The 27,263-nt window shown below is 47.8% G+C and overlaps 1 protein-coding gene across 5 annotated transcripts in view; it reads left to right on the forward strand.

Moving 5' to 3' along the window:
- Nucleotides 1-27,263, forward strand: part of ulk4 (unc-51 like kinase 4) — a 633,709-nt gene that overhangs the window by 68,252 nt on the left and 538,194 nt on the right. For all 5 annotated transcript variants that reach the window (XM_072510060.1, XM_072510064.1, XM_072510062.1 and 2 more), the window contains one exon: nucleotides 21,920-21,997. In XM_072510060.1, the coding sequence (XP_072366161.1) occupies nucleotides 21,920-21,997 (78 nt within the window). The remainder of the gene's footprint in view (nucleotides 1-21,919; nucleotides 21,998-27,263) is intronic.

The raw sequence follows: 27,263 nt of genomic DNA on the forward strand, positions 1-27,263 counted from the left end.
ACCCTCTGCACCTTCCCCGCCCATACAAAGTCAGAGATGATTGTGTCCACTTTCTGAAAAACGGCCTTTTGTATAAAGATCGGGGGAGCCTGAAAGATAAACAAGAACCTTGGACCTTCCCCGCCAACATTAAGTGTAGTGTATCCCACCTCTTAAGATCCTCCCTGGCCTCCCCCACCAGCTTCCTTAAGTTCCACTTATGGAGCCCCGTCCATTCCCTCGCTACCTGAATCCCCAAGTACCTAAACCTATCCCTCGCTACCGTAAATGGCATCTCCCCTAAATTAGCCCGCTGTGCCAGCTCATTCACCGGGAATATCTCGCTTTTCCCTACATTCAGCATGTATCCTGAGAACGCTCCAAACCTCCCCAACAGGCCCATAATCCTTCCCATACTCTCCAACGGATCCGAAACATACAGCAGGAGGTCATCGGCATAGAGCGACACCAGATGCTGGGGGGGTGGATTTATAACCAAATGTGAAAATACCCTCAACCTGATCCAGAAATGCACACTTCTGGTTAGGAGGGATGGGTGGGAGATGATGTGCCACATAGTGGATGGCACCAGATACCAATCAAGATTGGCTGATTTGCTGTTCTCTGCCCAGATGTAGCCCTACACCTGCCACTACCAGATAACTTAGCACAGATTGGGAAACAGACTGTGGACTTTATTCGTTGCTGTAACACAGCTACTCATTGACTTATTAAGGAGAGTCACTGCGAGTGTCATTTTATCCATACTTTATTCGAGTTTGAAACCCCAGTTCTATCAGAGCCATCGGTAGCACAAGTGGCTAGCACTGTGGCTTCACAGCGCCAGGGTCCCAGGTTCGATTCCTTGTTGGGTCGCTGTCTGTGCGGAGTCTGCACGTTCTCCCCGTGTCTGCGTGGGTTTCCTCCGGGTGCTCCGGTTTCCTCCCACAATCCAAAGATGTGTAGGTTAGGTGGATTGGCCATGACAAATTGCCCTTTGTGACCAAAAGGCTTAGGTGGGGTTGTTGGGTAACGGGGATAGGGTGGAAGTGAGGGCTTAAGTGGGTTGGCGCAGACTCGATGGGCCGAATGGCCTCCTTCTGCACTGTATGTTCTATCACGTCTTCTGTGAATACTCTTCAGAACTTGGGAGGGTTTGAATATGATCCATGCAAACTCTTACAAGCTTGTGCTATCTGGAATAAAGTTGTTTTTTCCCAAAGCATTGGAGATATTATGAAGTAATTACGGCACAGAAACAGGCCATGCTGCCCAACATGTCCTATTGGTGGGCAGCACGGTAACATAGTGGTTAGTACTATGGCTTCACAGTGCCAGGGTCCCAGGTTCGATTCCCGGCTTGGCCCACTGTCTGTGCGGAGTCTGCATGTTCTCCCCGTGTCTGCGTAGGTTTCCTCCGGGTGTTCCAGTTTCTTCCCACAAGTCCCGGAAGACGTGCTATTAGGTAATTTGGATATTCTTAATTCTCCTTCTGTGTACCCGAACAGGTGCCAGAATGTGGTGACTAGGAGATTTTCTTAGTAACCTCATTGCAGTGTTAATGTAAGCCTACTTGAGACAATGAAGATCATTTTTATTATTATGCTCTGCACAAGCTTCTTGCACTCTTCTTCATGTAACTAACTCCATCAACATATCCTTCTAGTCCTTTTTCCCTCATGTGTTAATCTCACATTCCCTCAATTACACCTATCTTGGCCTCAACTGCGTCATGTGGTGATGAGCTCTACAATCCAACCACTCTCAGGGTAAAGAGGTTTCTCCTGAATTCCCTGTTGGATATGAGTGACTGTCTTATATTTATGACCCTAGCTCTGGTTTCACCATAGTTCCTGTACATGGGAGGCCTGGCCAACCATACCCACAAGTTCTGGGCTTGCCCTAGACTTGTCGGGTAGGGTTGTGGGGATGAGGGTGGAGCCAAGCCCAATAGTGGTGGCCTTCGGACTTTCAGATCAGCCAGAACTCTTAATGGAGAAAGGAGCTGACGTCCTAACATTTGCCTCCCTGATCGCCCGCCAGAGAATTCTGCTTGGCTGGCGATCGGCAGCACCCCCCAAAGCTGCAGACTGGCTGTACAACCTGGCGGAATTTCTCAGGCTGGAGAAAATAAAATTTGCCATCCGGGGGTCGGAAGAGGTGGAAGCCGTTCACCAACTTGTTCTAAGATCTGTTCGTAGCCAGCAATGGGTATGGGGATGGGGGGTGGAGCAGGGAGACACGACCGAGCCATGGGACAAAGAGGCCTGCCCAAGATGGTCGCCAAACCCACTAATACGACTAAACAGAGAAAGATTTGCAGTCAGAGTCAGCAAACTACCTCTGCCCCCATCCCCCCTCCACACCTCTTCCCCACACTGAAATAATATTACACCCAAATATACATGCAAAAAACAGTAAGGTGGACAAAATCCTCTAAACCCTTCTTCTAGTAAACCTAACCCCAAACAACCAAAACACTAAGCTCATTATCTACAGCAAAACTAATATAACGGCAGTCACCTCCACCGCACTACTTCCATTAACTAACTCTTCAGTTGTTAGGGCGGCTCCTGCCCAGAATGAAGAAAAACGCAGGCAGAAAAAGGACCCAAAGTATAATAAATCCCTTAAAACATAGTACTCCAACAGGGAGTGATGTATTTTCACAACAGATATAACAAATAGAACCCAGCCACCCCCCCCCCATAGAATTAACCCCCCCCCCCCACCCAAATCCAACTTAAAACTCATTCAACTCACATGAGAACATGGAAATACAAACAAGAACAAGAAACCCCAACAACTCCGCATGTCCACATGCCAACCCCCAACATCCAAAAAGCCTAAAAAACCACAAACAACCCACACCTAACCCTTGCTTTTTCACAAAAGAATCTGCCTCCTCCGGGGCATCAAAAAAATAGTCTTTCCCCTCAAAGTTCACTCCATAAGACCATAAGACATAGGAGCAGAATTAGACCACTCGGCCCATCGAGTCTGCTCAGCCATTCAATCATGGCTGATATTTTCTCATCCCTATTCTCCTGCCTTCTCCCCATAACCCCCGATCCCCTTATAAATCAAGAACCTATCTATCTCTGTCTTAAAGACACTCAGCGATTTGGCCCCCACAGCCTTCTGCGGCAAAGAGTTCCACAGATTCACCACCCTCTGGCTGAAGAAATTCCTCCTCATCTCTGTTTTAAAGGATTGTCCCTTTAGTCTGAGATGGTGTCCTTTGGTTCTAGTTTTTCCTACAAGTGGAAATATCCTCTCCACGTCCACGTCCAGGACTCGCAGTATCCTGTAAGTTTCAATAAGATCCCCCCTCATCTTTCTAAACTCCAACGAGTACAGACCCAGAGTCCTCAAACGTTCCTCATACGACAAGTTCTTCATTCCAGGGATCATTCTTGTGAACCTCCTCTGGACCCTTTCCAAGGCCAGCACATTCTTCCTTAGATACGGAGCCCAAAACTGCTCACAATACTCCAAATGGGGTCTGACCAGAGCCTTCTACAGCCTCAGAAGTACCTCCCTGGGCTTGTATTCTAGCCCTCTCGACATGAATGCTAACATTGCATTTGCCTTCTTAACTGCCGACTGAACCTGCACATTACTTAAGAGAATCGTGAACAAGGACACCCAAATTCCTAACCGTACCGGGTCCACCATTCAAAATCAGACTCCACTTTTATACAGGGCGGCTTTGGACTTCATGAACGCCGCCTGCTTCTTTGCCAGCTCCGCTCCCACATACTGGTAAAACCTGATGGCATGGACTCCCCATTTGTAAACACAATACTCTTTTGCCCATCTCAGGACACGCTCTTTTTCCTGAAAGCTGTGAAATTTCTCAATAACTGCTCGCAGTGGTTCGTTAGGACGGTGCCTCTGTTGGAGTGTCCGGTGAGCACTGTCCAGCTCGGGAGGGGACATGTATCCCACTCTTCTCCCCCCCCCCCGCCCCAATAAGCTCCCACCATCTTCCCAAACTATAATGTGGAAGTTGAGCCTCCCATTCCCTCTGGCAACCTCACAAGCCGGATATTTTGCCTACTGGAATGATTGTCCAGATCATTCAATTTGGCCTTCATTGCTTTATTCATCTCCACCATCAGCGACATCTCCGCTTCCAGAGGGGCAATCTGATCGCTATGCCTCGAATGGGCCACCTCCATGCCTTGCATCGCAGTGCCATGCACTTTGACCGTCTCGTTGGTCTTCTCCAACTCCAACCGAATGGGAACCAGGCCCCGTTCCATCAATTTGCGGAGGTTCCCTGACACTACCTGCCTTTGCTCCTCGAATTCTGCCACCAAGATGCCGGTAAGCAACTCGGCCGTTAACGGAGTGGCTGGAGTCACAGAAGCTGCCTCTGCCATTTTTTCCACCAACCAGCCCCGGGTAGCCTCCGATTCAGTCGTCAAACTATTGCTATTAGGCTTCTTCCCCCTGGTCTTCCTGGGCATAATCCCGATGTAGGCACCTTATTTCCTTAAACAGGTGGGTTTTTGAATGGAAAGACTCCCAGAAATTGGGCGTAAAGGGCTAAGAATATCTGTACCCTAATGGTAGCCACCCGGTGTGCGTCTTCCCCCTGTATACTGCCACTGGAAGTCTGGTGTTGAGCTTGTTGAGTGTAGTTGAAGCTGTACCTATCCAGTCAAGTGGAGAGTATTCCAACACACTCCTGACTTGCGCCTTGTAGCTGGTGGACAGACTTTGGGGAGTCAGGAGGCGTTACTCACCGCTGAATTCCCAACCTCTTGTAGCCAAAGTACTGATATGGCTGATCCAATTCAGTTTTAGAATGAAACTGAATGAAATATTTACATGAATATACATGTCTATCCTTCAATTTGCTTTAAACAGTTGCTGCTTCACAGCTCCATTCTGCCCTCGTGTGGTGTACATTACAGTCACTGTTCAAAACTCATTCAGACTGAATATTCCTTTTGACCGAAACCTGGAGAGACATCTTTCTGATTATTCATCCAGTAAAAAGTAAGAAAGCGTTAAGTTAATTTTTTCCTCCCATCATCTTGCAACATGAATAAGGACATGTTTTGGTGAAGGCCCTAGTCTGACCATTGTATTTTATTCTTACTTCAAATGTTGGGAGCCAAGGACGGTGCTCTGTATGATTCCCCCCATACACCTCAGAGATGAACTCTGACCTGGGTGCAGGTCGAGGAGGGTGGTGCCTCGGGGAGAGGAATTGTAGCTTTGTGATTTTGTGTATGCTGTGATAAACCTTTGTTCATTCCTATCCTACTGTGCGTTTCTGTGCCTTTTCCGCTGGATTCTTCACTGGCGACGAGGGTGGGGTTCAAACCCATGCATGCATGGCACAATGGATTAGCAATCTTCACTTATTGGCTGTGGAAAACAACGTTTTTGAAGTTTAAATGTGGTGTGGTTATAGAACAATATAGAACATTACAGCGCAGTACAGGCCCTTCGGCCCTCGATGTTGCGCCGACCTGTGAAACCAATCTAAAGCCCATCTACACTATTCCCTTATCGTCCATATGTCTATCCAATGACCATTTGAATGCCCTTAATGTTGGCGAGTCCACTACTGTTGCAGGCAGGGCATTCCATGCCCCTACTACTCTCTGAGTAAAGAACCTACCTCTGACATGTGTCCTATATCTATCTCCCCTCAATTTAAAGCTATGATATGTTTATGGTTATGCTTGAAAATGCAAGTTTGACCCTTGCTGATTTCCTAAGAGTTCCTACCTCTTGACTGTCTTTGGGAAGGCACAAAACAAAGCTCAAGGATGTTTATGCAAGTGCTGTTGTTCAGGCCAAGGGTAATTTATGTGTCTGAGCCTTTGATTCGTATTTGCACTACATTGATTGAACCAACATTAACGTGGTGAAAACATTGGACATTGACACACCCACTTTTCTGCCCGTTATTTGTGGTTTCTCTTGTGTAAAGATATAGAATAAGGAACGTCCAAGGACAGTTCCTCAGTCCAATTGAAAAGCATGTTTGGATCATTTTTGACAAGATTCAGATAACCGCATTTGGAAGTTTTCCCAGAAGAGGCTCTGTCCTGTGAACATGGAAACATAGAATCTGTTGGAATGATTGCTTCCTCAGCAGTGCTTTTACACTATTACTCCTGAGTCATTCCTGCCATGCCCCTCAATACGGTGAGATAACAATATAATCATCAACATAAAAGTCTCTGGAGAAGCTCAACGATATAAATGACAGCACTATGAGCTCATCAGCACAGCCGTACACTGGGCTGCGTACTGTGATGGGCTGTTTACATTGGCGTTCAGTAGCATGAACAGTCCTTCCTGGCATGTGAGCAAATCTGCTTTACACAAAATACAATGCAAATTCTGAACTCTACATTGAAGTTCTTGCAAAGGGAACACTTAGAACATTTAAGAGGCATTTAGATGAGCATTTGAAATGTCCTGGCACACAAGACTGCCGGGCCAAGTGCTGGAAAGTGGGATTAGAACAGAAACAAAGGAACAGGAATAGTCCATTCAGCCCCTCGAGCCTGTCCCATCATTCAGTGAGACCGTGGCTGATCTGTTGCCTAACTCCATATATCTGCCTTTGGCCCACATCCCTTAATATATTTGTTTAACAAAAATCTGTCTATCTCCAATTTAAAATTAACAACTATTCTAGCTTCAGCTGCTGTGTGTGGGAGAGAGTTCCAAACCCCTACCACCCTTTGTGTGAAGAGGTGCTTCTTTTTTAAAAAAATATTTTATTGAAAATTTTTGGTCAACCAACACAGTACATTGTGCATCCTTTACACAATATTATAACAACACAAATAACAATGACCTATTTTATAAACAAAAAATGAATAAATAATAAATAACAAAAATGAAAACTAACCCTAATTGGCAACTGCCTTGTCACAAGTAACACTCTCCAAAAATATAATTTAACAGTCCAATATATAATTATCTGTCGCAACGACCTATACATATTATACAGTATATATTAACAACCCTGAGAGTCCTTCTGGTTCCTCCTCTTTCCCCCCCCCCCCCCCCCCCCCCCCCCGATCCTGGGCTGCTGCTGCTGCCTTCTTTTTTCCATTCCATCTATCTTTCTGCGAGGTATTCGACGAACGGTTGCCACCGCCTGGTGAACCCTTGAGCCGACCCCCTTAGAACGAACTTAATCCGCTCTAGCTTTATAAACCCTGCCATGTCATTTATCCAGGTCTCCACCCCCGGGGGCTTGGCTTCTTTCCACATTAGCAATATCCTGCGCCGGGCTACTAGGGACGCAAAGGCCAAAACATCGGCCTCTCTCGCCTCCTGCACTCCCAGCTCTTGTGCTACCCCAAATATAGCCAACCCCCAGCTTGGTTCGACCCGGACCCCCACTACTTTTGAAAGCACCTTTGTCACCCCCATCCAAAACCCCTGTAGTGCCGGGCATGACCAAAACATATGGGTATGATTCGCTGGGCTTCTCGAGCACCTCGCACACCTATCCTCCACCCCAAAAAATTTACTGAGCCGTGCTCCAGTCATATGCGCCCTGTGTAATACCTTAAACTGAATCAGGCTTAGCCTGGCACACAAGGACGACGAGTTTACCCTGCTTAGGGCATCTGCCCACAGCCCCTCCTCGATCTCCTCCCCCAGCTCTTCTTCCCATTTCCCTTTTAGTTCATCTACCATAGTCTCCCCTTCGTCCCTCATTTCCCTATATATGTCTGACACCTTACCATCCCCCACCCATGTCTTTGAGATCACTCTGTCCTGCACCTCTTGTGTTGGGAGCTGCGGGAATTCCCTCACCTGTTGCCTCGCAAAAGCCCTCAGTTGCATATACCTGAATGCATTCCCTTGGGGCAACCCATATTTCTCGGTCAGCGCTCCCAGACTCGCGAACTTCCCATCCACAAACAGATCTTTCAGTTGCGTTATTCCTGCTCTTTGCCACATTCCATATCCCCCATCCATTCCCCCCGGGGCAAACCTATGGTTGTTTCTTATCGGGGACCCCCCCAAGGCTGCAGTCTTTCCCCTATGCCGTCTCCACTGTCCCCAAATCTTCAGTGTAGCCACCACCACCGGGCTTGTGGTGTAGTTCCTCAGTGAGAACGGCAATGGGGCTGTCACCATAGCCTGTAGGCTAGTCCCCCTACAGGACGCCCTCTCTAATCTCTTCCACGCCGCTCCCTCCTCCTCTCCCATCCACTTACTCACCATTGAAATATTAGCGGCCCAATAATACTCACTTAGGCTCGGTAGTGCCAGCCCCCCCCCATCCCTGCTAAGCTGTAAGAATCCCTTCCTCACTCTCGGGGTCTTCCCGGCCCACACAAAACCCATGATGCTCTTTTCAATCCTTTTTAAAAAAGCCTTCGTGATCACCACCGGGAGGCACTGAAACACAAAGAGGAATCTCGGGAGGACCACCATCTTAACCGCCTGCACCCTCCCTGCCAGTGACAGGGATACCATATCCCATCTCTTGAAATCCTCCTCCATTTGTTCCACCAACCGCGTTAAATTTAACCTATGCAATGTGCCCCAATTCTTGGCTATCTGGATCCCCAGGTAACGAAAGTCCCTTGTTACCTTCCTCAACGGTAGGTCCTCTATTTCTCTACTCTGCTCCCCTGGATGCACCACAAACAACTCACTTTTCCCCATGTTCAATTTATACCCTGAAAAATCCCCAAACTCCCCAAGTATCCGCATTATTTCTGGCATCCCCTCCACCGGGTCTGCCACGTATAGTAACAAATCGTCTGCATACAAAGATACCCGGTGTTCTTCTCCTCCTCTAAGTACTCCCCTCCACTTCTTGGAACCCCTCAACGCTATCGCCAGGGGCTCAATCGCCAGTGCAAACAATAATGGGGACAGAGGGCATCCCTGCCTTGTCGTGGAGCCGAAAATATGCAGATCCCCGTCCATTCGTGACCACGCTCGCCATCGGGGTCCTATACAACAGCTGCACCCATCTAACATACCCCTCTCCAAAACCAAATCTCCTCAACACCTCCCACAAATAATCCCACTCCACTCTATCAAATGCTTTCTCGGCATCCATCGCCACTACTATCTCCGTTTCCCCCTCTGGTGGGGGCATCATCATTACCCCTAACAGCCTCCGTATATTCGTGTTCAGCTGTCTCCCCTTCACAAACCCAGTTTGGTCCTCGTGGACCACCCCCGGGACACATTCCTCTATTCTCATTGCCATTACCTTGGCCAGGATCTTGGCATCTACATTTAGGAGGGAAATAGGTCTATAGGACCCGCATTGTAGCGGGTCCTTTTCCTTCTTTAAGAGAAGCGATATCGTTGCTTCAGACATAGTCGGGGGCAGTTGTCCCCTTTCCTTTGCCTCATTAAAGGTCCTCGTCAATACCGGGGCGAGCAAGTCCACATATTTTCTATAGAATTCGACTGGGAATCCATCCGGTCCCAGGGCCTTTCCCGCCTGCATGCTCCTAATTCCTTTCACCACTTCTTCTACCTCGATCTGTGCTCCCAGTCCCACCCTTTCCTGCTCTTCCACCTTGGGAAATTCCAGCCGATCCAAAAAGCCCATCATTCTCTCCCTCCCATCCGGGGGTTGAGCTTCATATAATTTTTTATAAAATGTCTTGAACACTCCATTCACTCTCTCCGCTCCCCGCTCCATCTCTCCTTCCTCATCCCTCACTCCCCCTATTTCCCTCGCTGCTCCCCTTTTCCTCAATTGGTGTGCCAGCAACCTGCTCACCTTCTCCCCATATTCGTACTGTACACCCTGTGCCTTCCTCCATTGTGCCTCTGCAGTGCCCGTAGTCAGCAAGTCAAATTCTACATGTAGCCTTTGCCTTTCCCTGTACAGTCCCTCCTCCGGTGCTTCCGCATATTGTCTGTCCACCCTCAAAAGTTTTTGCAGCAACCGCTCCCGTTCCTTACTCTCCTGCTTCCCTTTATGTGCCCTTATTGATATCAGCTCCCCTCTAACCACCGCCTTCAGCGCCTCCCAGACCACTCCCACCTGGACCTCCCCATTATCATTGAGTTCCAAGTACTTTTCAATGCACCCCCTCACCCTTAGACACACCCCCTCATCTGCCATTAGTCCCATGTCCATTCTCCAGGGTGGGCGCCCTCCTGTTTCCTCCCCTATCTCCAAGTCTACCCAGTGTGGAGCGTGATCCGAAATGGCTATAGCCGTATACTCCGTTCCCCTCACCTTCGGGATCAACGCCCTTCGCAGCCCAAAAAAGTCTATTCGCGAGTCGACTTTATGGACATAGGAGAAAAACGAGAACTCCTTACTCCTAGGTCTGCTAAATCTCCACGGGTCTACACCTCCCATCTGCTCCATAAAATCTTTAAGTACCTTGGCTGCTGCCGGCCTCCTTCCAGTCCTGGACTTCGACCTATCCAGCCCTGGTTCCAACACCGTATTAAAATCTCCCCCCCATTATCAGCTTTCCCCTCTCTAGGTCCGGAATGCGTCCTAGCATCCGCCTCATAAGATTGACATCATCCCAGTTCGGGGCATATACGGTTACCAAAACCACCGTCTCCCCCTGTAGTTTGCCACTCACCATCACGTATCTGCCCCCGTTATCCGCCACTATAGTCTTTGCCTCGAACATTACCCGCTTCCCCACTAATATAGCCACCCCCCTGTTTTTCGCATCTAGCCCCGAATGGAACACCTGCCCCACCCATCCTTTGCGTAGCCTAACCTGGTCTATCAGTTTCAGGTGCGTTTCCTGTAACATAACCACATCTGCCTTAAGTTTCTTAAGGTGTGCGAGTACCCGTGCCCTCTTTATCGGCCCGTTCAGCCCTCTCACGTTCCACGTGATCAGCCGGGTTGGGGGGCTTCCTACCCCCCCACCCCCCTTGTCGATTAGCCATCACCTTTTTCCAGCTCCTCACCCGGTTCCCACGCAGATGTATCTCCCCCAGGCGGTGCCCCCCCGCCCATCCCCTCCCATACCAGCTCCCCCCTCTCCCCAGCAGCAGCAACCCAGTAATTCCCCCCTCCCACCCCTCCCGCTAGATCCCCCGCTAGCGTAATTACTCCCCCCATGTTGCTCCCAGAAGTCAGCAAACTCTGGCCGACCTCGGCTTCCCCCCGTGACCTCGGCTCGCACCGTGCGACGCCCCCTCCTTCCTGCTTCTCTATTCCCGCCATGATTATCATAGCGCGGGAACCAAGCCCGCGCTTCTCCCTTGGCCCCGCCCCCAATGGCCAACGCCCCATCTACTCCACCTCCCCTCCTCCCCCATCACCACCTGTGGAAGAGAGAAAAGTTACCACATCGCAGGATTAGTACATAAAACTCCTCTTTCCCCCCTTTTTAACCCCCCTCTTCGCCCCCCACATTCGCCCCACCACTTTGTTCAAACGTTCTTTTTAATAACCCGCTCATTCCAGTTTTTCTTCCACAATAAAAGTCCACGCTTCATCCGCCGTCTCAAAGTAGTGGTGCCTCCCTCGATATGTCACCCACAGTCTTGCCGGTTGCAGCATTCCAAATTTTATCTTCTTTTTATGAAGCACCGCCTTGGCCCGATTAAAGCTCGCCCTCCTTCTCGCCACCTCCGCACTCCAGTCCTGATAAACGCGGATCACCGCGTTCTCCCATTTACTGCTCCGAGTTTTCTTTGCCCATCTGAGGACCATTTCTCTATCCTTAAAACGGAGGAATCTCACCACTATGGCTCTGGGAATTTCTCCTGCTCTCGGTCCTCGCGCCATCACTCGGTATGCTCCCTCCACCTCCAACGGACCCGCCGGGGCCTCCGCTCCCATTAGCGAGTGCAGCATCGTGCTCACATATGCCCCGACGTCCGCTCCCTCCGCACCTTCAGGAAGACCAAGAATCCTCAGGTTGTTCCTCCTTGCGTTGTTCTCCAGTGCCTCCAACCTTTCCACACATCGTTTCTGATGTGCCTCATGCGTCTCCGTCTTCACCACCAGGCCCTGTATGTCGTCCTCATTCTCGGCTGCCTTTGCCTTCACGACCCGAAGCTCCCGCTCCTGGGGCTTTTGTTCCTCCTTTAGCCCTTCGATCGCCTGTAGTATCGGGGCCAACAGCTCTTTCTTCATTTCCTTTTTGAGCTCTTCCACACAGCATTTCAAGAACTCTTGTTGTTCAGGGCCCCATGTTAAACTGCCACCTTCCGACGCCATCTTGGTTTTTGCTTGCCTTCCTTGCCGCTGTTCTAAAGGATCCACTGCAATCCGGCCACTTTCTCCTCCTTTTTTCATCCGTATCCAGGGGGGATTCCCTTCTGGTTTACCGCACAGTGTTTTTAGCCGTCAAAATTGCCGTTGGGGCTCCTATCAAGAGCCCAAAAGTCCGTTTTACCGGGAGCTGCCGAAACGTGCGATCTCAGCTGATCATCGCCACACCCGGAAGTCTCTGAAGAGGTGCTTCTAACATCTCTCCTGAAGTTTCTAGCCCTAATTTTTAGACGATGCCCCCTACTTTTAGGCTCTCCAACCAGTGGAAATAGTTTGGGCGCGATTTACCGGTGGCATCACAACAAAATCGGGACGGGGGGCTAGATCCCGCAAGTGGCCTCTTCCAGGATTCCCAATGGTTGTTACACCTCGCGTGATCTAACGAGATCTCGAGAGACGTTGTGATATGGATCCCGCCCACAATGGGCGGTACCCAGATTTAATTCTGCCTACGCCAGATCTAACCAGTTCCCAGGACATACCGGCCTCGCCGAGGAGACCCCAGCCGGTTGTCCTTTAGCACTGGCCCCCAAAACAGATGGACTCTGTTTATTTTTGGTTAGATCTTGCTCAATCTACCCTGTCTTTTCCTGTTAATATCTTGAAGACTTCAGATAGGTGTTTGATGGTCGGCACAGACACGATAAAAAATTCCATGACTCTTTTAAGTTTCACAATTATCTGTATGGTCTTCCGACGTGTCTTGTGGAGACTGACCACAGGCCACTCGTCTCCATTGTGTGTAAGAACTTGTGCAAAATGTCCCCGAGATTCCAACGCTTGATAATGGAGCTCTACGTTACGATTTGGACCTCATAGACACACCAGGCAAGCACCTCACTGTCGCTGACATGCTTTCCTGAGCCACTGGCATCAAAGAGGTACACCTGGTTGATGAGGACGTGAATGTTCATGTCGATCACGTCGCTCCATCTCTTCCAGTCTCTGATGCGAAGTTGCACCTGATAAAAGAAGAAACAGCCAAGGACATAGTCCTACAGAAAGTAGTCAAGCATCTCTGTGAGGGATGGCCAAAGAGTTCCTGCTCGGGTTACTACAATGTGCTGGCAGAGTTGAGCGAGGCGAATGGATTTCTACTGCAACAGCACGGGATTGTGATTCCACATTCCTGGAGGTCGCTCATGCTCAAGAAGCTCCATGAATGTCACCTCGGTATTGAGAAGTGCACGCGCAGGGCCAGGGACATAGTTTATTAGCCAGGCATCACCCAAGATATCGCAGTCATGGTGGACAACTTTCTAAGGAGACTTTTGCCCGCCATGGCATACCAACCACTGTCATAGCCGACAATGGTCCCTCTTACAAAAACTATGAGTTTACTGAGTTCGCCCCTCATTCTGACTTCACACACATTACGTCAAGTCCCTTATATCCCCAGTGTTATAACCTGCCTACTTACCATTGGCTGGGGACTAATGACTATCCCACAATCCTGTGGGAGTATGAGCTTCCCCAATGAGGGGGCGGAGAAACCACTAGTAAACTCCAAGTATAAATAAAGCTGGCCAGTTCAGGAACCAGCAGGAAGGAGTATGTAGCAAGGGAAGTTACTGCTACTGTTATGTATATATGTTATAGTAAATAAATGTTATTACTTTGTATCCTTAAAACTCATGCTGGATTCTTCGTGGCCCTTACAAAACCCAGGTAAACGGGAAGGCTGAAAAAAGCATGCACATTGTCAAACAGCTGCTAAAGAAAGCCATTGACAGCCAGGAAGACATGTATCTGGCACTTTTGAGCTATCGTTCGGTGCCGCTTGTCAATGGGCTGTCACCAGCACAGCTGCTAATGAACAGACAGCTACGAATGACCCTGCTGTCCATTGCAACTCCCCCCAATCTCCTTAGAATGTTGGATAATACACCGAGAAGTTGAGTTCGCTAACTGTGCCACCTCCGGGTAATTTGAGAAGTAATCGATGATCAAAGGGTAGTCTTTCCCTTTGAAGTGAAAAATATCCATGCCTACCTTCTGCCAAGGAGCTGTGATGATTTCACCGATGTGCATTGGCTGTTTAGTCTGTTTGCACTGGATCGAGGACTGGAGCGGAGATTGCTTCTTCAAAAAAGGAGGCAGAAAGGGTTCTATCATAGATCCGCAAGGAAGCTCCAGCCACTGCATCCAGGTGACACTGTTAGATTGGAGGATGGAAACAGATGGGTGAAGCTCATAAAAGGACTGCGGCAGCCAGGTCCGCATTCGTTTCTCGTCATCACTGAGGATGGCTCAGTATTGTGAAGAAACCGAAGACCACTGCTGGAAGGTCAACGTCCCTTCATTTTGAGTCAGAAGAATTGAGATGTAATCCCAAAACATTTGGAGAGAATACAGACCACACATCAGAGCCAGCCATCAGAGAAACATCCGCAGCAATAAATACAGAACAAGTAGGAGCACCAACAAGAAATGAAGGTGGAACACGATTGCCCACTCAGCCAGTGCTCAGGAGATCAACCAGATTACGTTGTAAACCTTACAGACTGGACTTGTAGTGAATTATATGCAGTACATGTTTAAAGTTATCATGCATATCTTGTTTTGCGAAGTACAGCTATATTTGTAAATGATAACACTTCCAAAAGAAGGCGGATGTGGTGATATGTACACATTAATGTATATAGTGATCTATCAATGTATATAGTTGTCGGGCAGCTCGGTGGCGAAGTGGCTTAGCACTGCGGCCTCATGGCGCCGAGGTCCCAGGTTCGATCCCGCCTCTGGGTCACTGTCCGTGTGGAGTTTGCACATTCTCCCCCGTGTTTGCGTGGGTTTCGCCCCCACAACCGAAAAAATGTGCAGGCTAGGTGGATTGGCCACACTAAATTGCCCCTCAATTGGAAAAAATGAATTGGGTACTCTAAAAATTTTTTAAAAATGTATATAGTTGTCAGTACGACCTCCGACCAGCAGGTGGCGATAGAGATCCACCATGTGACTGAAGGGATCTGGCAGTTGGTAGTGAGTCGTGTTAGAGGACAGTCGCATCAGAAGTAGCTCCAGCAGAATTCAATTGTCAGTTATCATTTGTCATATAGTTTGTTAGTTTTCTTTCCACATGTTGATCTTGTTAATAAATTATCTTACTAGTCAAATAACTAGACGTTCTGTGTGCACCTGTACTGCGGCCATAACACAGAGCATAACAGGTTTGACCGTTAAAATCTACCACACACAGTGCAGAAACTTGTCTTTTGCCTTCCTTTCTTTCAAGCCATCTCATGCCACTTGGAGCATTGAAAGGATCTGCAGTCTGTCCCTTGCACTTACCACTGCTGAAGGATTTGCTGTGGATTGGCTTTTATGTGTTCTCCCCCTCAAAGCATCTGGCCTTGTCCTGGACACCTTATGATTAATTGGAAGGGCAAATTTCAAGGTGTTGGACTTCTGCGATTCCATTCCCTACAAATCCTGCATGGTTATCACAAGACAAACAGTCATAAGAATATCGTTGTTTACCAAATAAATAATAAATATTACAGGCGGATGGTAAATTTTCAAAATAAGTGAAGGCAGTACTATTCTCTCGATAAATGTCTTGTCATAAAAGTGGCTGTTTAGGTGAAGGCAAGTGTTTATTTTAGTTGAGAAAATAAGGAAAAGGGACATAGCCGTTGTGCATAAATGAGGATTGAAAAGAAACAGTAGGAAATGAATTGATCTGTAATTTTAATCAATAATGTTATCTGAGGAGGGAAGTGTTAGGGCAAATGCTGGGACTCCAGCACCAAATTAAAATCAAATCATTCTTGATCTTATTGAATGGCAGAGCAGGATTGAAGGGCCGAGTGGCCTTCTCCTGCTCCGAATTCGTATGTTCGTATGTATGTTATAATTACAAAAAATCCAACTCGCGAATAAAAGGAAATGAATTATTGATCAAATTATTTTCACGTGAGGCAAAAGAGAAAACATGACCTGAAGCATTTGCAATTGAACTATATTGAGTAATGTGATTATTCAGTCTGTCAGACTGGGATTAAAATTAAGTGTGAAGCTGCCCGCCAGGGAATTTGACTTTGTGTAGAAGGGCAGACATCAGACCGGACTTGGAAAATTGGAAAGAAATTAGGAATTCTTTATAAATATAACAGCTGCTAATTTGCCTGGTAACCTGCGATGTGTTTAGATACACAACGGTTTATTTTTATTGAAGGTACTTGAAAGGCCAAAGAGCTTACGCTTGAAGACTAACAGTTATGCGGAGATTTACATGGGAACATCTTCGGCGCAATTCTCCCATCGGGAGACAGCCCCGACGCCGGAGTGAAAACCGGAGTGTTTCACTCCGGCGTCGGAGGTCGCTCCCACCCCCCTATTCTCCCGCCCCCGGGGGGCTAGGAGCAGTGCCGCGTCATTTACCCGCGCCGGGCCTTGACGCCGCGTAAAAGCGGTGCCACATAAATGACGCCACCCGCGCACGCGTGGTTGCCGTCCTCCCCGCGGCCGCCCCGCAAGAGGATGTCAGATGGATCTTGCGGGTTGGCGGAGGAAAGGAGGTCCTCCTTCAGAGAAGCCGGCCTGCCGATCGGTGGGCACCGATCGCGGACCTTTTGAGGCCCCCCCCGGTGAAGGAACCCCCCTCCCCCACAGGCCGCCCCCCAATGTTCCCGCACTGTTCCCGCCGGCAGCGACCAGATGTGGACGGCGCTGGCGGGAACCTGTCGTGTTGGGCAGGCCGCTCGGCCCATCCGGGCCGGAGAATCGCCGCTCACCCATTACCAACGGCAAGCGCCGATTCTCCCAGCGGCCAGCTGTGATTCTCGCCGTGCCGGTTTGGGGGAGGTGGGAGAATCGCGTGCGGGCTTTGGGGTGTCATGGCGGGACACGCGTAACGCCCGGGCGATTCTCCCACCCGGCATGGGGGGCGGGGAGAATTCCGCCCCTTATCTAATTTGTATGATCAGGTGGTAGAAGGTGTTGTGGCTGCTATATTTGTAATATAAATTTGTCGTGTTCATTAATGGAAGAGAAAACAATAGTGTTATGAGCCAGGGTTTAGAGAACCCCAAAGTGTATCATGGAGTTCACCTGACCCACAACTTTTAATAGATTGTGGTATGGGGAGCACACGGCCCACTCTACAGGTGTGGTACAGCAGAAATGGAAAAAGTATTTTTTAAAGCAAAACAATGTTTATTCTATGAACTCAAGTTAACCTTTTTAAAACACACAGTGACCATCTTAGCAACCATTAATTCAAATACAACCCCCAAATAATACAACACTAAGTAATGCTTAATAACTTCCCAAACAACATCCAGAAGACAAAAGAAACACCTTTCAACAGAAGCACATTAGGTTTACATTCACTACTGCGAACATTTATAATTCTGAATTCACCAAATGATCAAGAGATAGTCTTTTGATGGCAGAGACAACAGCAGTACACCTGCTTGATCTGGCTTCAGCTCCAACACTGAAACGAAACTAAAACACACCCTGCAGCAAACAGCCTAAAACAAAAGTAAAAAAGCTGACAGACAGCCCAGCTCCACCCACACTCTGACATCACTGATAAACACCCTTTTCTTAAAGGTACATTTCTTAAGCACCCATTTCTTAAAGGTACTCTCACATGCCAATAGGTTCAGTGAGAATGCTGGTATCCCAAAATAGGATGCACATTATAAGAAAGATAGCAGTTATGTTTTAGGACATAAAAAATGTATCACAGCCAATTAAATACTTTTTGAAGTGAGTTACTGCTGTAAGGTAGGAGAATGCAATAACCAATTTGCGTATAGAAACCACGGAACGAGGAGAGAATAATTTAAAAATAATTGTTCATGGGCTGTGAGCACTGCCCATCCCTAATTGTCCTTGGGACGGTGATGGTGAGCCTTCTCCTTGAGCCACTGTAGTCCATGTAACTGTGCGTACACTCACCGTGCTGTTGTGTAGGGAGTTCCAGTTTGTCAGGACACCAGCGAGAGTACTGCTTTTCCATGATAGATTTTGCATCCAACCGCGAGGACAGATGAGCTTGAACTTACAACCTTCTGATTGAGAGCCAATTGAGCCACGCCTAACACCATAATAACATATCGAGTGCGAATGGGGCGTTGCACTATGGGTTCTCCTTAGACTGATATTTGTCTCTCTTGTCTGGGGTTATTTGAATGAATGGAGAAATTTGAGTTCTTTCCCATGCCCGGTCAAAAGCAGCTCCTGGCTGAAAGGATTGTAATTGAATTTTGGATGCTGAATTATGTTCTGCCCACTGAAAGGGGAAATGTGAATCTGAACAGGGAACTTTAAGAGGGAGGGAAAAGAAGGGAATAAATAAGTGCAATTAAAGCTCTGTTTAGCACAGGGCTAAATCGCTGGCTTTGAAAGCAGACCAAGGCAGGCCAGCAGCACAGTTCAATTCCCGTAACAGCCTCCCCCAACAGGCGCCGGAATGTGGCGTCTAGGGGCTTTTCACAGTAACTTCATTTGAAGCCTACTTGTGACAATAAGCGATTTTCATTTCATTTCAATTCTATGAGCGCAATCGAACAGCCGCGTCAGGGGTGGGGGGTGCGTACTGCGGGCCAGGAGCTTTGCGCTCTGTTCGGCACCAGGCACAAACCCCCCCCCATTTAAGGGCTCTCTCACTATTCTCTCGGAATGGGGGGATGTGTGCTGGCCGCAAGGCAGGCGGAGAATTGACCCGCAGGAAGCAATTTCCTCCTTAAATATGTTCAGTGACTTTGCCTCGACAGCCTTCACTGACAGAGAATTCCACAGATTCACCACCCTCTGAATGAAGAAGCTTCTCAGTCCTATATAGCCTACCCCATATCCTGAGACTGTGACCCCTTGTTCTGGACTCCCCAAGCCCGAGGAAACAACTTACCTACATAAAGTCTTGTCAGAATTTTATACGTTTCAGTGAGATCCCCTCTCATCCTTTTAAAATTCAGTGAATACAGGCCTCATTGACCCAATCTCTTCTCATACAACAATCCTGCCACCCCAGGAAATAGTGTGGTGAACCTTGGCTGCACGTCATAGAATCACTACAGTGCAGAAGGAGGCCATTTGGCCCATCACATCTGCACCGACTCTCCGAAAGAGCACCCTACATAGGCCCACTAACCTGCGCTATCCCCATAATCTCACGCATTGATCGCGGCCAATCCACCTAACCTGCACATCTTTGGACTGTGGGAGGAAACTGGAGCACCGGGAGGAAATTCACGCAAACACAGGGAGAACGTGCAAACTCCACACAGACAGTCACCCATGGCCGGAACCTGGGTCCCTGGAGCTGTGAAGCAACAGTACTGACCATTGTGCCACCGTGCCGTCCTATCGCAAGGATATCCTTTCTTAGTTAAGGAGACTTAAACTGCACACACTACTCCAGGTGTGGTATCTCCAAGGCCCTGTACTGCTGCAGTGCTCCTGTACTCAAATCTTACAGTGAAGGCCAGTAAACCATTTGCTTTCCAAACTCCTTGTCGTATCTGTATGCTTGCTTTCAGTGACTGAACATCCAGATCCTTTTGTACATCAGCATTTCACAATCTATCACCATTTAAATAATACTTTGCCATTCTGTTTCTCTACCGGAAGTGGATAAATCCACATTTATCCACATTGTGCTATGTCTGCCATGTATTAATTCACTCACTCCACTTATCTAAATCATCTTGATGCCTCTTAACATCCTCCTCACCAATCACATTCCCACCAAGTTTTGTGTCGTCAACAAACTTGGAAATATTACTTTTGGTTCCTTCATCCACATCATTGATGTATATTGTGAATGACTGGGGCTCAAGTACTGATCGCTGTGGGGCTCCACTTGTCACTGCCTGCCACTATGAAAAATACCCATTTATTCCTACATCAAACCTAAGAAGGAAAATATTGGGAAGGCTGACTGACAGAGGTGAGTTCTGTGGCGCGGGTGGAGGGGTCTGGGGGTCATTTAATAAGGGGAGGATAAACAGGAGTTTATGTCGCTAATTCCAGTGCATGGTGCCTGGGCAGCTGAAATGCTAGGGTGAGATGAGTGAGAAATGCTCAAGGCCAGATTCCAAATTTTAAATTAAGAGGTGAATTGGGAACAGGAGCCGGTCAGGTAGAAAGGTTAGTTGATGGATAAGTGAGACTCAGTGGAGAGTGGGATATGAGTAACAAAATTTGAATGAGCAGTAGATAATTGTGGGTAGGGGATGATGTTCAGTAACCTAACTGTTGATCCGCATTTTTGGTTATACCTCTGTCAGTGAAGTAGACTCCAAGTACAAGAGCAAATTTCTTCAGGCGTACACTGAAAAGGTCATGTGATGTTGCAATTTTACTTTCAAAATCTTCAAAGCATTAATGTGACCTAAAATGATGCTGGAATGAATTCAGTTAAAATGGTACATTTTTGCATAAAAGTTTCTTTAGGAGGCAGCATGCACATGATATCAGTAGATTTCCATTTTTTGACTTTGTAAAAACCTTAGTTGAATTTCTCAAAGCTCCACAATCCTTGTGTGTTGCCTTCTAACCTGGCCGCCTCGGAACCTGCCCGGGTCTGTGGCTGACTCTGAATTCCCTCCGGAGTCAGCATTCCCAATTCCATCCTGCCCGGACCACTCTGGGATGAGAATATGGCAGGTGGAGGAGTTGGGGGGTGGGGGGGTGGAATAAGCCTGCCGGGTCAGGAAGTTCCCTGACTCAACTTTCGCCTCCTCAAAAAGAATGTAGCCCCAAATGTAGTTTTTAGGAGAAGTAAGTTGAAAAGCTAAGGGACAATGGGCCAAGGAGGAACAGACATGACTCAGTTAGATGTCATACATTTTGTGAGTTGGAAGGATTTGCAAGTTGTTACTCAAACCTATTTGGCCACGTTAGAAATGCACCTCTTTGGCCATCAGGTCCTCAGGTGGACCTCCAAACCCTGAGCTTCTGGCTCAGAGGCAGGGTTGTTACCTACTGTGCCACAAGACCTCCTTTCCAACTGATGCAGTACTTAAAATAGAATGGTACTGGGGATGTGAGACAGAGTTACACAGAGGCTGGAGAAATTGGAGTTACGCAGGGTAAGTTATGAGGCAATTTAATAGGGGCTTTCAAAATCATGATGGGTTTTGATAGACTAAATGAGAACTTTTCCAGTGTCTGAAGGGCCAGTAAACAGATGACACAGATTTGTGGTGATTGGCAGAAAAGAGCGGGGACAGGAAGAAAACGGTTCTTTACACAGCGAGTTGTTGTGATCTGAAACACGGCCTGAAAAGGTGGTGGAAAGAGATTCAATAATAACACGCAAAAGCGAATTAGATAAATTGTTACAGGGGTACAATTTACAGGGCAATGGAGAAAGCAAAGGGAAGTGGGATTAATTGCACAGCTCTTCTAAAGAGCTGGCAGCAGCAGGATGGACCAAATGGCCTCCTTCTGAGCTGTATCATGCTGTGATTCTAAAATCCCACGTCCATGTTTATAAAGGAAACTGCCTATGTGACATTGTCATGCTTAATTGCACCCACTGGAGATGGCTGTAACTACAGTAGTTTTGATAATAAATGTGGATGCAGAAATTTATCATGGAAACTTTGACAGGATGTGCGTGCAGATGCAGCATTTTAATGTATTAATAGATCAGTTATTGTCAGGTTGTGGATTAATTATTGTTAATATATAATCTCTTTTCATATGTGGCAATATGACTCTCGTATCTTTTTTTTTGCCAACCAACAGGATATGGATTCTAAAATAAAAGGCCTGATATACACTGAGGCTGATCTTACAGTGACCCCCATCATGGATAACCCTAAGGTAACCAGAACAAAGTTTGCTTTTACATAATGCTTTCTAGCTAAACTAACTTGAGTTTTCTTAGTGATTTTCTCTTTCCTTCCATGAGGATTAAGAAATACAATTGAAAATGCAAAAATAAATCCAGTTCTATTTGTTTTAAAAGCCACTGAGAAATCTGTCTGCTTATGTTAGGAACTAAGAAGTTGGTTAGGAACAGAAGTTGGTTGGGATGTTTGCAGTTATGAAATATGATTTGTTATCACAGCGAACCCCTATTAATTCGTGCAGAGCAGATTCTTTTACTATCAGGTACACAAGTCTCTTAAACTCACAGGTGTATTTTTCAGATCCTATAGAGCTTGCAAGGTATCCATTATAGGATATTTGGTAAGATTTATGTTAAATTATCTTGGTCTCTGTATCTTAATTGATTTCAACTACTTCAATTTGCCATTTAATACATTCACATTGGTTCAGACAATTCACTTTGGCTCAGACAAGACTTTAGCTATTTGAGGAAAAAGCAGAACTCTGGATAATACATTTTACAAGAAGCTTATTAAAAGAAAGAGGTGCACTTTAAAACTTTAAGACAATTACTTTTTGCAACTTCATACAGCTGGTGAAAGTGGAGAAGTGTAATCCTCTCGAATTCCTTTGCTGACGGCAGTTTCTTCTGAAATCCTGCCTCAGGAGCTTTCAATACATGGCTAGCAAAACTATCTCTTGGAACTTTGCTTTTTAACCTCTAAATTACCATTATCCCCTCTCAAGATGGGCCTATTGTAACTTAATTTTATTATGGCATTTTTTTGATTGGATTTCAGCTATCTGCCTATATTGTCAGATTCCATCACAGTGATGTTAGCCTTGAACCAGTCAGGCACTTTTCTGCTTTTGTTTCCCATATTTTGAGAGTGTGGTATTGTAGATGGTGCCTCGAAGTATGTTCTATTTCGCTTCTGGAGTGTGTTTGGGAATACTTGAAACATAGGAACAGGAGCAAGCCATTTGGCTCTTCGAGTCTGTTCCGCCATTCACATGATCATGGCTGATCATCTATCTCAATGCCATACTCCAGTGCTCTCCCCCTACCACTTGACACCCCTACAGCCTAGAAATATATCTGTTTCTTTCTTAAGTATATTCAGTGCGATGGCCTCTGTAGCCTTCTCTGGTAGAGAATTCCACATTATCCTCTGAGTGAAGATACTTCTCTTTGTATCAGTCCTAAATGGCCTATCCCGTATCCTGAGACACTGACCCCTTGCTCTAGACCCCCCACAGAGGAAACAACATCCCTTCACCCAGTCTGTCCAGCCCTGTCAGAATTTTATACATTTTCATGAGACCCATCTTATTCTCCTAAATTCCAGTGAATACAGGTCCAGTCGACCCAACCTCTCCTTGTACGACAATCCTGCCAGCCCAGGAATCATTCTGGTGAACCTTCGCTGCACTCTTTCTGTGGCAAGTATATCCTTTTGTCATAACTGGCATGGGACACTGAGGGATGGGGAGCTCCATTCAGCTATGTATAAAAGGTCGGCCTGTGAGGCACGGACCGAGGAGGGACCCAGTAGGGATCTACCAGGAGTTGTATCTAACAACTATAAATAAACTAAAGTTCTTTAATCCCACTCGGCGTTGACTCCCCGCGTCCTTATTAAACCTTTCTTTGATAAAGAGACCAAAACTGCACACAGTACCAGGTGTGGTCTTACCAAGGCCTTGTACAGCTGCAGAAAGACATTCTTGCTCCTTTTGTCAAGTTTTGTTGCAATGAAGGCCAATTGAGAGCTCGTGTTCAATTGAGTTGAAGGACTGTTAATTTTCCACTGAGTAGGTTGTATAGCTGATGTTGATATGAAGACAACCGTTCTGCTTTGAATCAAAAAACTTCAAGGATTGCATCCTAACCTTGGTGCACACCAGGCTGATCTGTGTCACAGTCAGTGTTGTGGTAGCTGTGTACTTTGTGATTGCTGTTCAGAAAGCCATCTCTGGTGATGATCACATCCAGGTGGTGCATGCGCTGATTTTGGATGTCTCTAGGTCACCTTGTATAATTTCTCCTGAAAGAAGGTATTAGTTACACAAAGCTCACAATAGCAGCAAAGCTCTAGTGGTCTCTGTCCGTTTTCATTGATATTTCCCAGGTCAAGGCAGGAGGGCCACTGTTGTATTGAAATCCTTAATTGGTAAAAATGTTCTGATTCAGAGATTCTGCTGACAGCAGACCCAGCCTCCTCATAGAATTGGTCTTTCGCCTCTGAAGTGGAATATACATACTCCTGAGGTTAATTGGCCTTGTTTGAATTGCGAGGCGGAGGGAGGGAACAGGTTCTGAACCATTTGTGGTGGGGTTCTATCACTGAGAGTAATGAGTTCCTCACCACAAAGCATTATTTTTTTATGTTCATTCATGGGATGGGAGAATCGCAGGCTAGTCTTGAGAAGGTGGTGGTGAGCTGCCTTCTTGAACCACTGAAGTCCATGTGGTGTAGAGTACTGTTAGGGAGGGAGTTCCAAGATTTTGAACTGGCGACAAAGAAGAAACGGCAATATATGGGTGGGGGCCGGTGGATACTCACCTCTGTGACGCAGGCCAATCTGACGTGAGTGACCGTTCTGTCCTCGGCCACCCACACTGCCTCCAGGACCCGTTCCTCGTAGGGGGTGAGGACCCTGAGGTCCAGCACTCTGCCACCTGTCTGCGCCCTTACCCGTCAGTTGCGGGCCAACTTCCCATGTGGGGACACAGAGGGGGCATTGTGAGCCGTATGCTTCATGCATCGCGGATGGGGGTGGGGGCATGACGGGGGAAAGGTGGGTGCACCACTGTTGGGCATGGGTTGGGTGTGATGGTGATGCCAGGGTGTGCTGGTCCACATTGTGGTATTGTGCTTTGGGGGGGGGGGGGAGTAGCAGGCAGGACCTTTGCCAAGGAGGCCAATGCTAACTCGCCCATGCGGCCCAGTGGAGGTTGTTGAACTACTTGCAGCACTGAGTGGCCTTACTCCACTCGCTCTCCCCTAGCTGACGGCCGCTGTCACTGCCTCCCAGTCGGCACTGGCTGCCCTGTGGCTGACCCTCCGATTCCCTCGGGGGAACAGGGTATCCTGTCTGGACTCGACCGTATCCATCAGTCTGGCCAGGCCGGCATCCTAGAATCGTGGAGCTGGCCTGTGCGGTGGCATGGCTGCTTGCTGTCTGGGGTTTGCTTTGCGGGATTGATTTGAGTGTCGCTCCCCCTTGTTAGCGGGGAGCTGTCAGGCAGAGTCATTTGCGGCATGAAGCCGGTGGGGAATCATTAAGTGCTCTAATAAACATTAGATACGGGTGACGGCCTCGCCGGGTTGGCTGTCGGGTAACCCACGGCATTTCCCGCTCGCTAACACATTTAGAAACCTTTCTGTTAGATCGTGCCCAACACATTTACACATCTGTCAATCTTTCTCCACTTGATATATTTTGTCAGGGTTTACTCCATTAACCTTCAGCTCTCCCGAGGGTCCACCAGGCAGTGGAGCTATTCACCCATAGCTGGGGGTTTGATTCATGATTGCTGAGGTTTAAGAGGAGCCCCATGTCATAATCCGCATCCACACGGGACTTTAGAGTGTAAATGATTGTCTTCCCCGTGTCCCTTGTGGAGAATGAGCTCCCCCCGTTGAGGGGCGGGAGAAATCTAAGTTTTTTTTAAAAATGTTTTTATTCTCCATTTTCACATTTTCCTTCAAACATTACACCCCACCCACAGACAGTAAATGGTAACAAATACAAAATCAATCCCCTTAACAATAACAACGATCCCATCCTCCCACCACCCCAAACAACAGCCCACCTGTCAATATATGCATCCAATAAAACAAACCCACGGTGGAAACAAAAAAAGGAGAAAAAGAAAAAGGAGTCCGGGACTGCCCAGGGTCACCATTTACCTATAGAGTCCACTCCCCCTCCCCCCTACACTCAACGCCATCCAACCTCTGAAAGAGTACCGTACATAATACCCAAGAGTTGTAAACAACCACCCCCCCCCCCCCCCCCAACTCCTCCCGTCCACTGCCTCCTGTAAAACTCCTCCTCCCAAGCTCGGTTCCTTCCCCCCAACTTTCCACCCCGGCTAGACAACTCGGACCCTGTTCTGCCAGGCTCCGATGGCCGCAGCCCCCCCCCCCCCCCCACCCCCACCTCACTCCCGTTCACTGACCGGCTTAAACCGGCCAGCGGGAAGGCCCCCGCCCGGGTCCCTTTCCCCCTTGCCCGGCCCTAGGAAAGCCCAAAGATCCCCTTTTAGCACACACACCCCGCATATCCACCTACACCCCAAAGAGCCCTCATTTCGAGTGAAAGTCCCATCACTTCCCTTGTCCAAATATATACAACATTGGCTCCTTTAGCCCCTACACCCCCACGCAGTGATACAAAAAATAAGAAAATACAGTCATGAGGTTACATCGGCACATGGCCATTTCTCAATTTCTTATTTCTGCCACAGTCCTTCTGCCTTCGCAAACTCCTCCGCTGTTTCCGCCATTCCAAAATAAAAGTGCTTGAGCTTGTAACTCACCCTCAGCTTTGCTGGATATGCAATGCCGCACTGCACCTTGCTAATGTACAGTGCCCTCTTCACCCGGTTGAAGGCAGCCCGCCTCCTCGCCAGCTCCACTGTAAAGTCCTGGTATACACGTATTCCAGCCCACTGCATCACCCGCTTCTGCTTGGCCCAGCTCAGGACCTTCTCCTTCACACTGTACCTACGGAAGCACAGAGTCACTACCCTTGGCGGCTCACTCGCCTTTGGTATAGGCCTCCATGACCGGTGAGTCCGATCCAGCTCATATCGGGAGGTATCCTCCCCCTCCCCCAATAGTTTCGCCAGCATCCCGGCAAAATACTCAGTCGGCTTCGGTCCTTCAACTCCTGCGGGCAGCCCCACAATCCGCAAATTCTGTCGCCTGGATCTGTTTTCCAGGTCTTCCATTTTTCCCCGCAGATCCTTGTTAATCTCCATCACCTTCTGCATCTCCTTCCCCATCGAGGTAAGTTGATCACTGTGCTGCAATAATGTCTCCGCCCCTTCCTTCAGCACCTCCCCTTGCTCTCGCACCTCCACCGTCATCACCGGGGAAATCGCCTCATTGTCTCCATGTATTTTGTAAACTGCCTTTCGAATTCCACAGCCATCACCGTAATTATTTCTTCAGCCGTAAGCAATGCGGCCTCCCCTGGTGCTCCAGCTTCCATTTTCCTTGGTGACCCCGTGGTGACTTTTCCA

This window comes from Scyliorhinus torazame, chromosome 6 (assembly GCF_047496885.1).
Source record: "Scyliorhinus torazame isolate Kashiwa2021f chromosome 6, sScyTor2.1, whole genome shotgun sequence".
Lineage (NCBI taxonomy): Eukaryota > Metazoa > Chordata > Chondrichthyes > Carcharhiniformes > Scyliorhinidae > Scyliorhinus > Scyliorhinus torazame.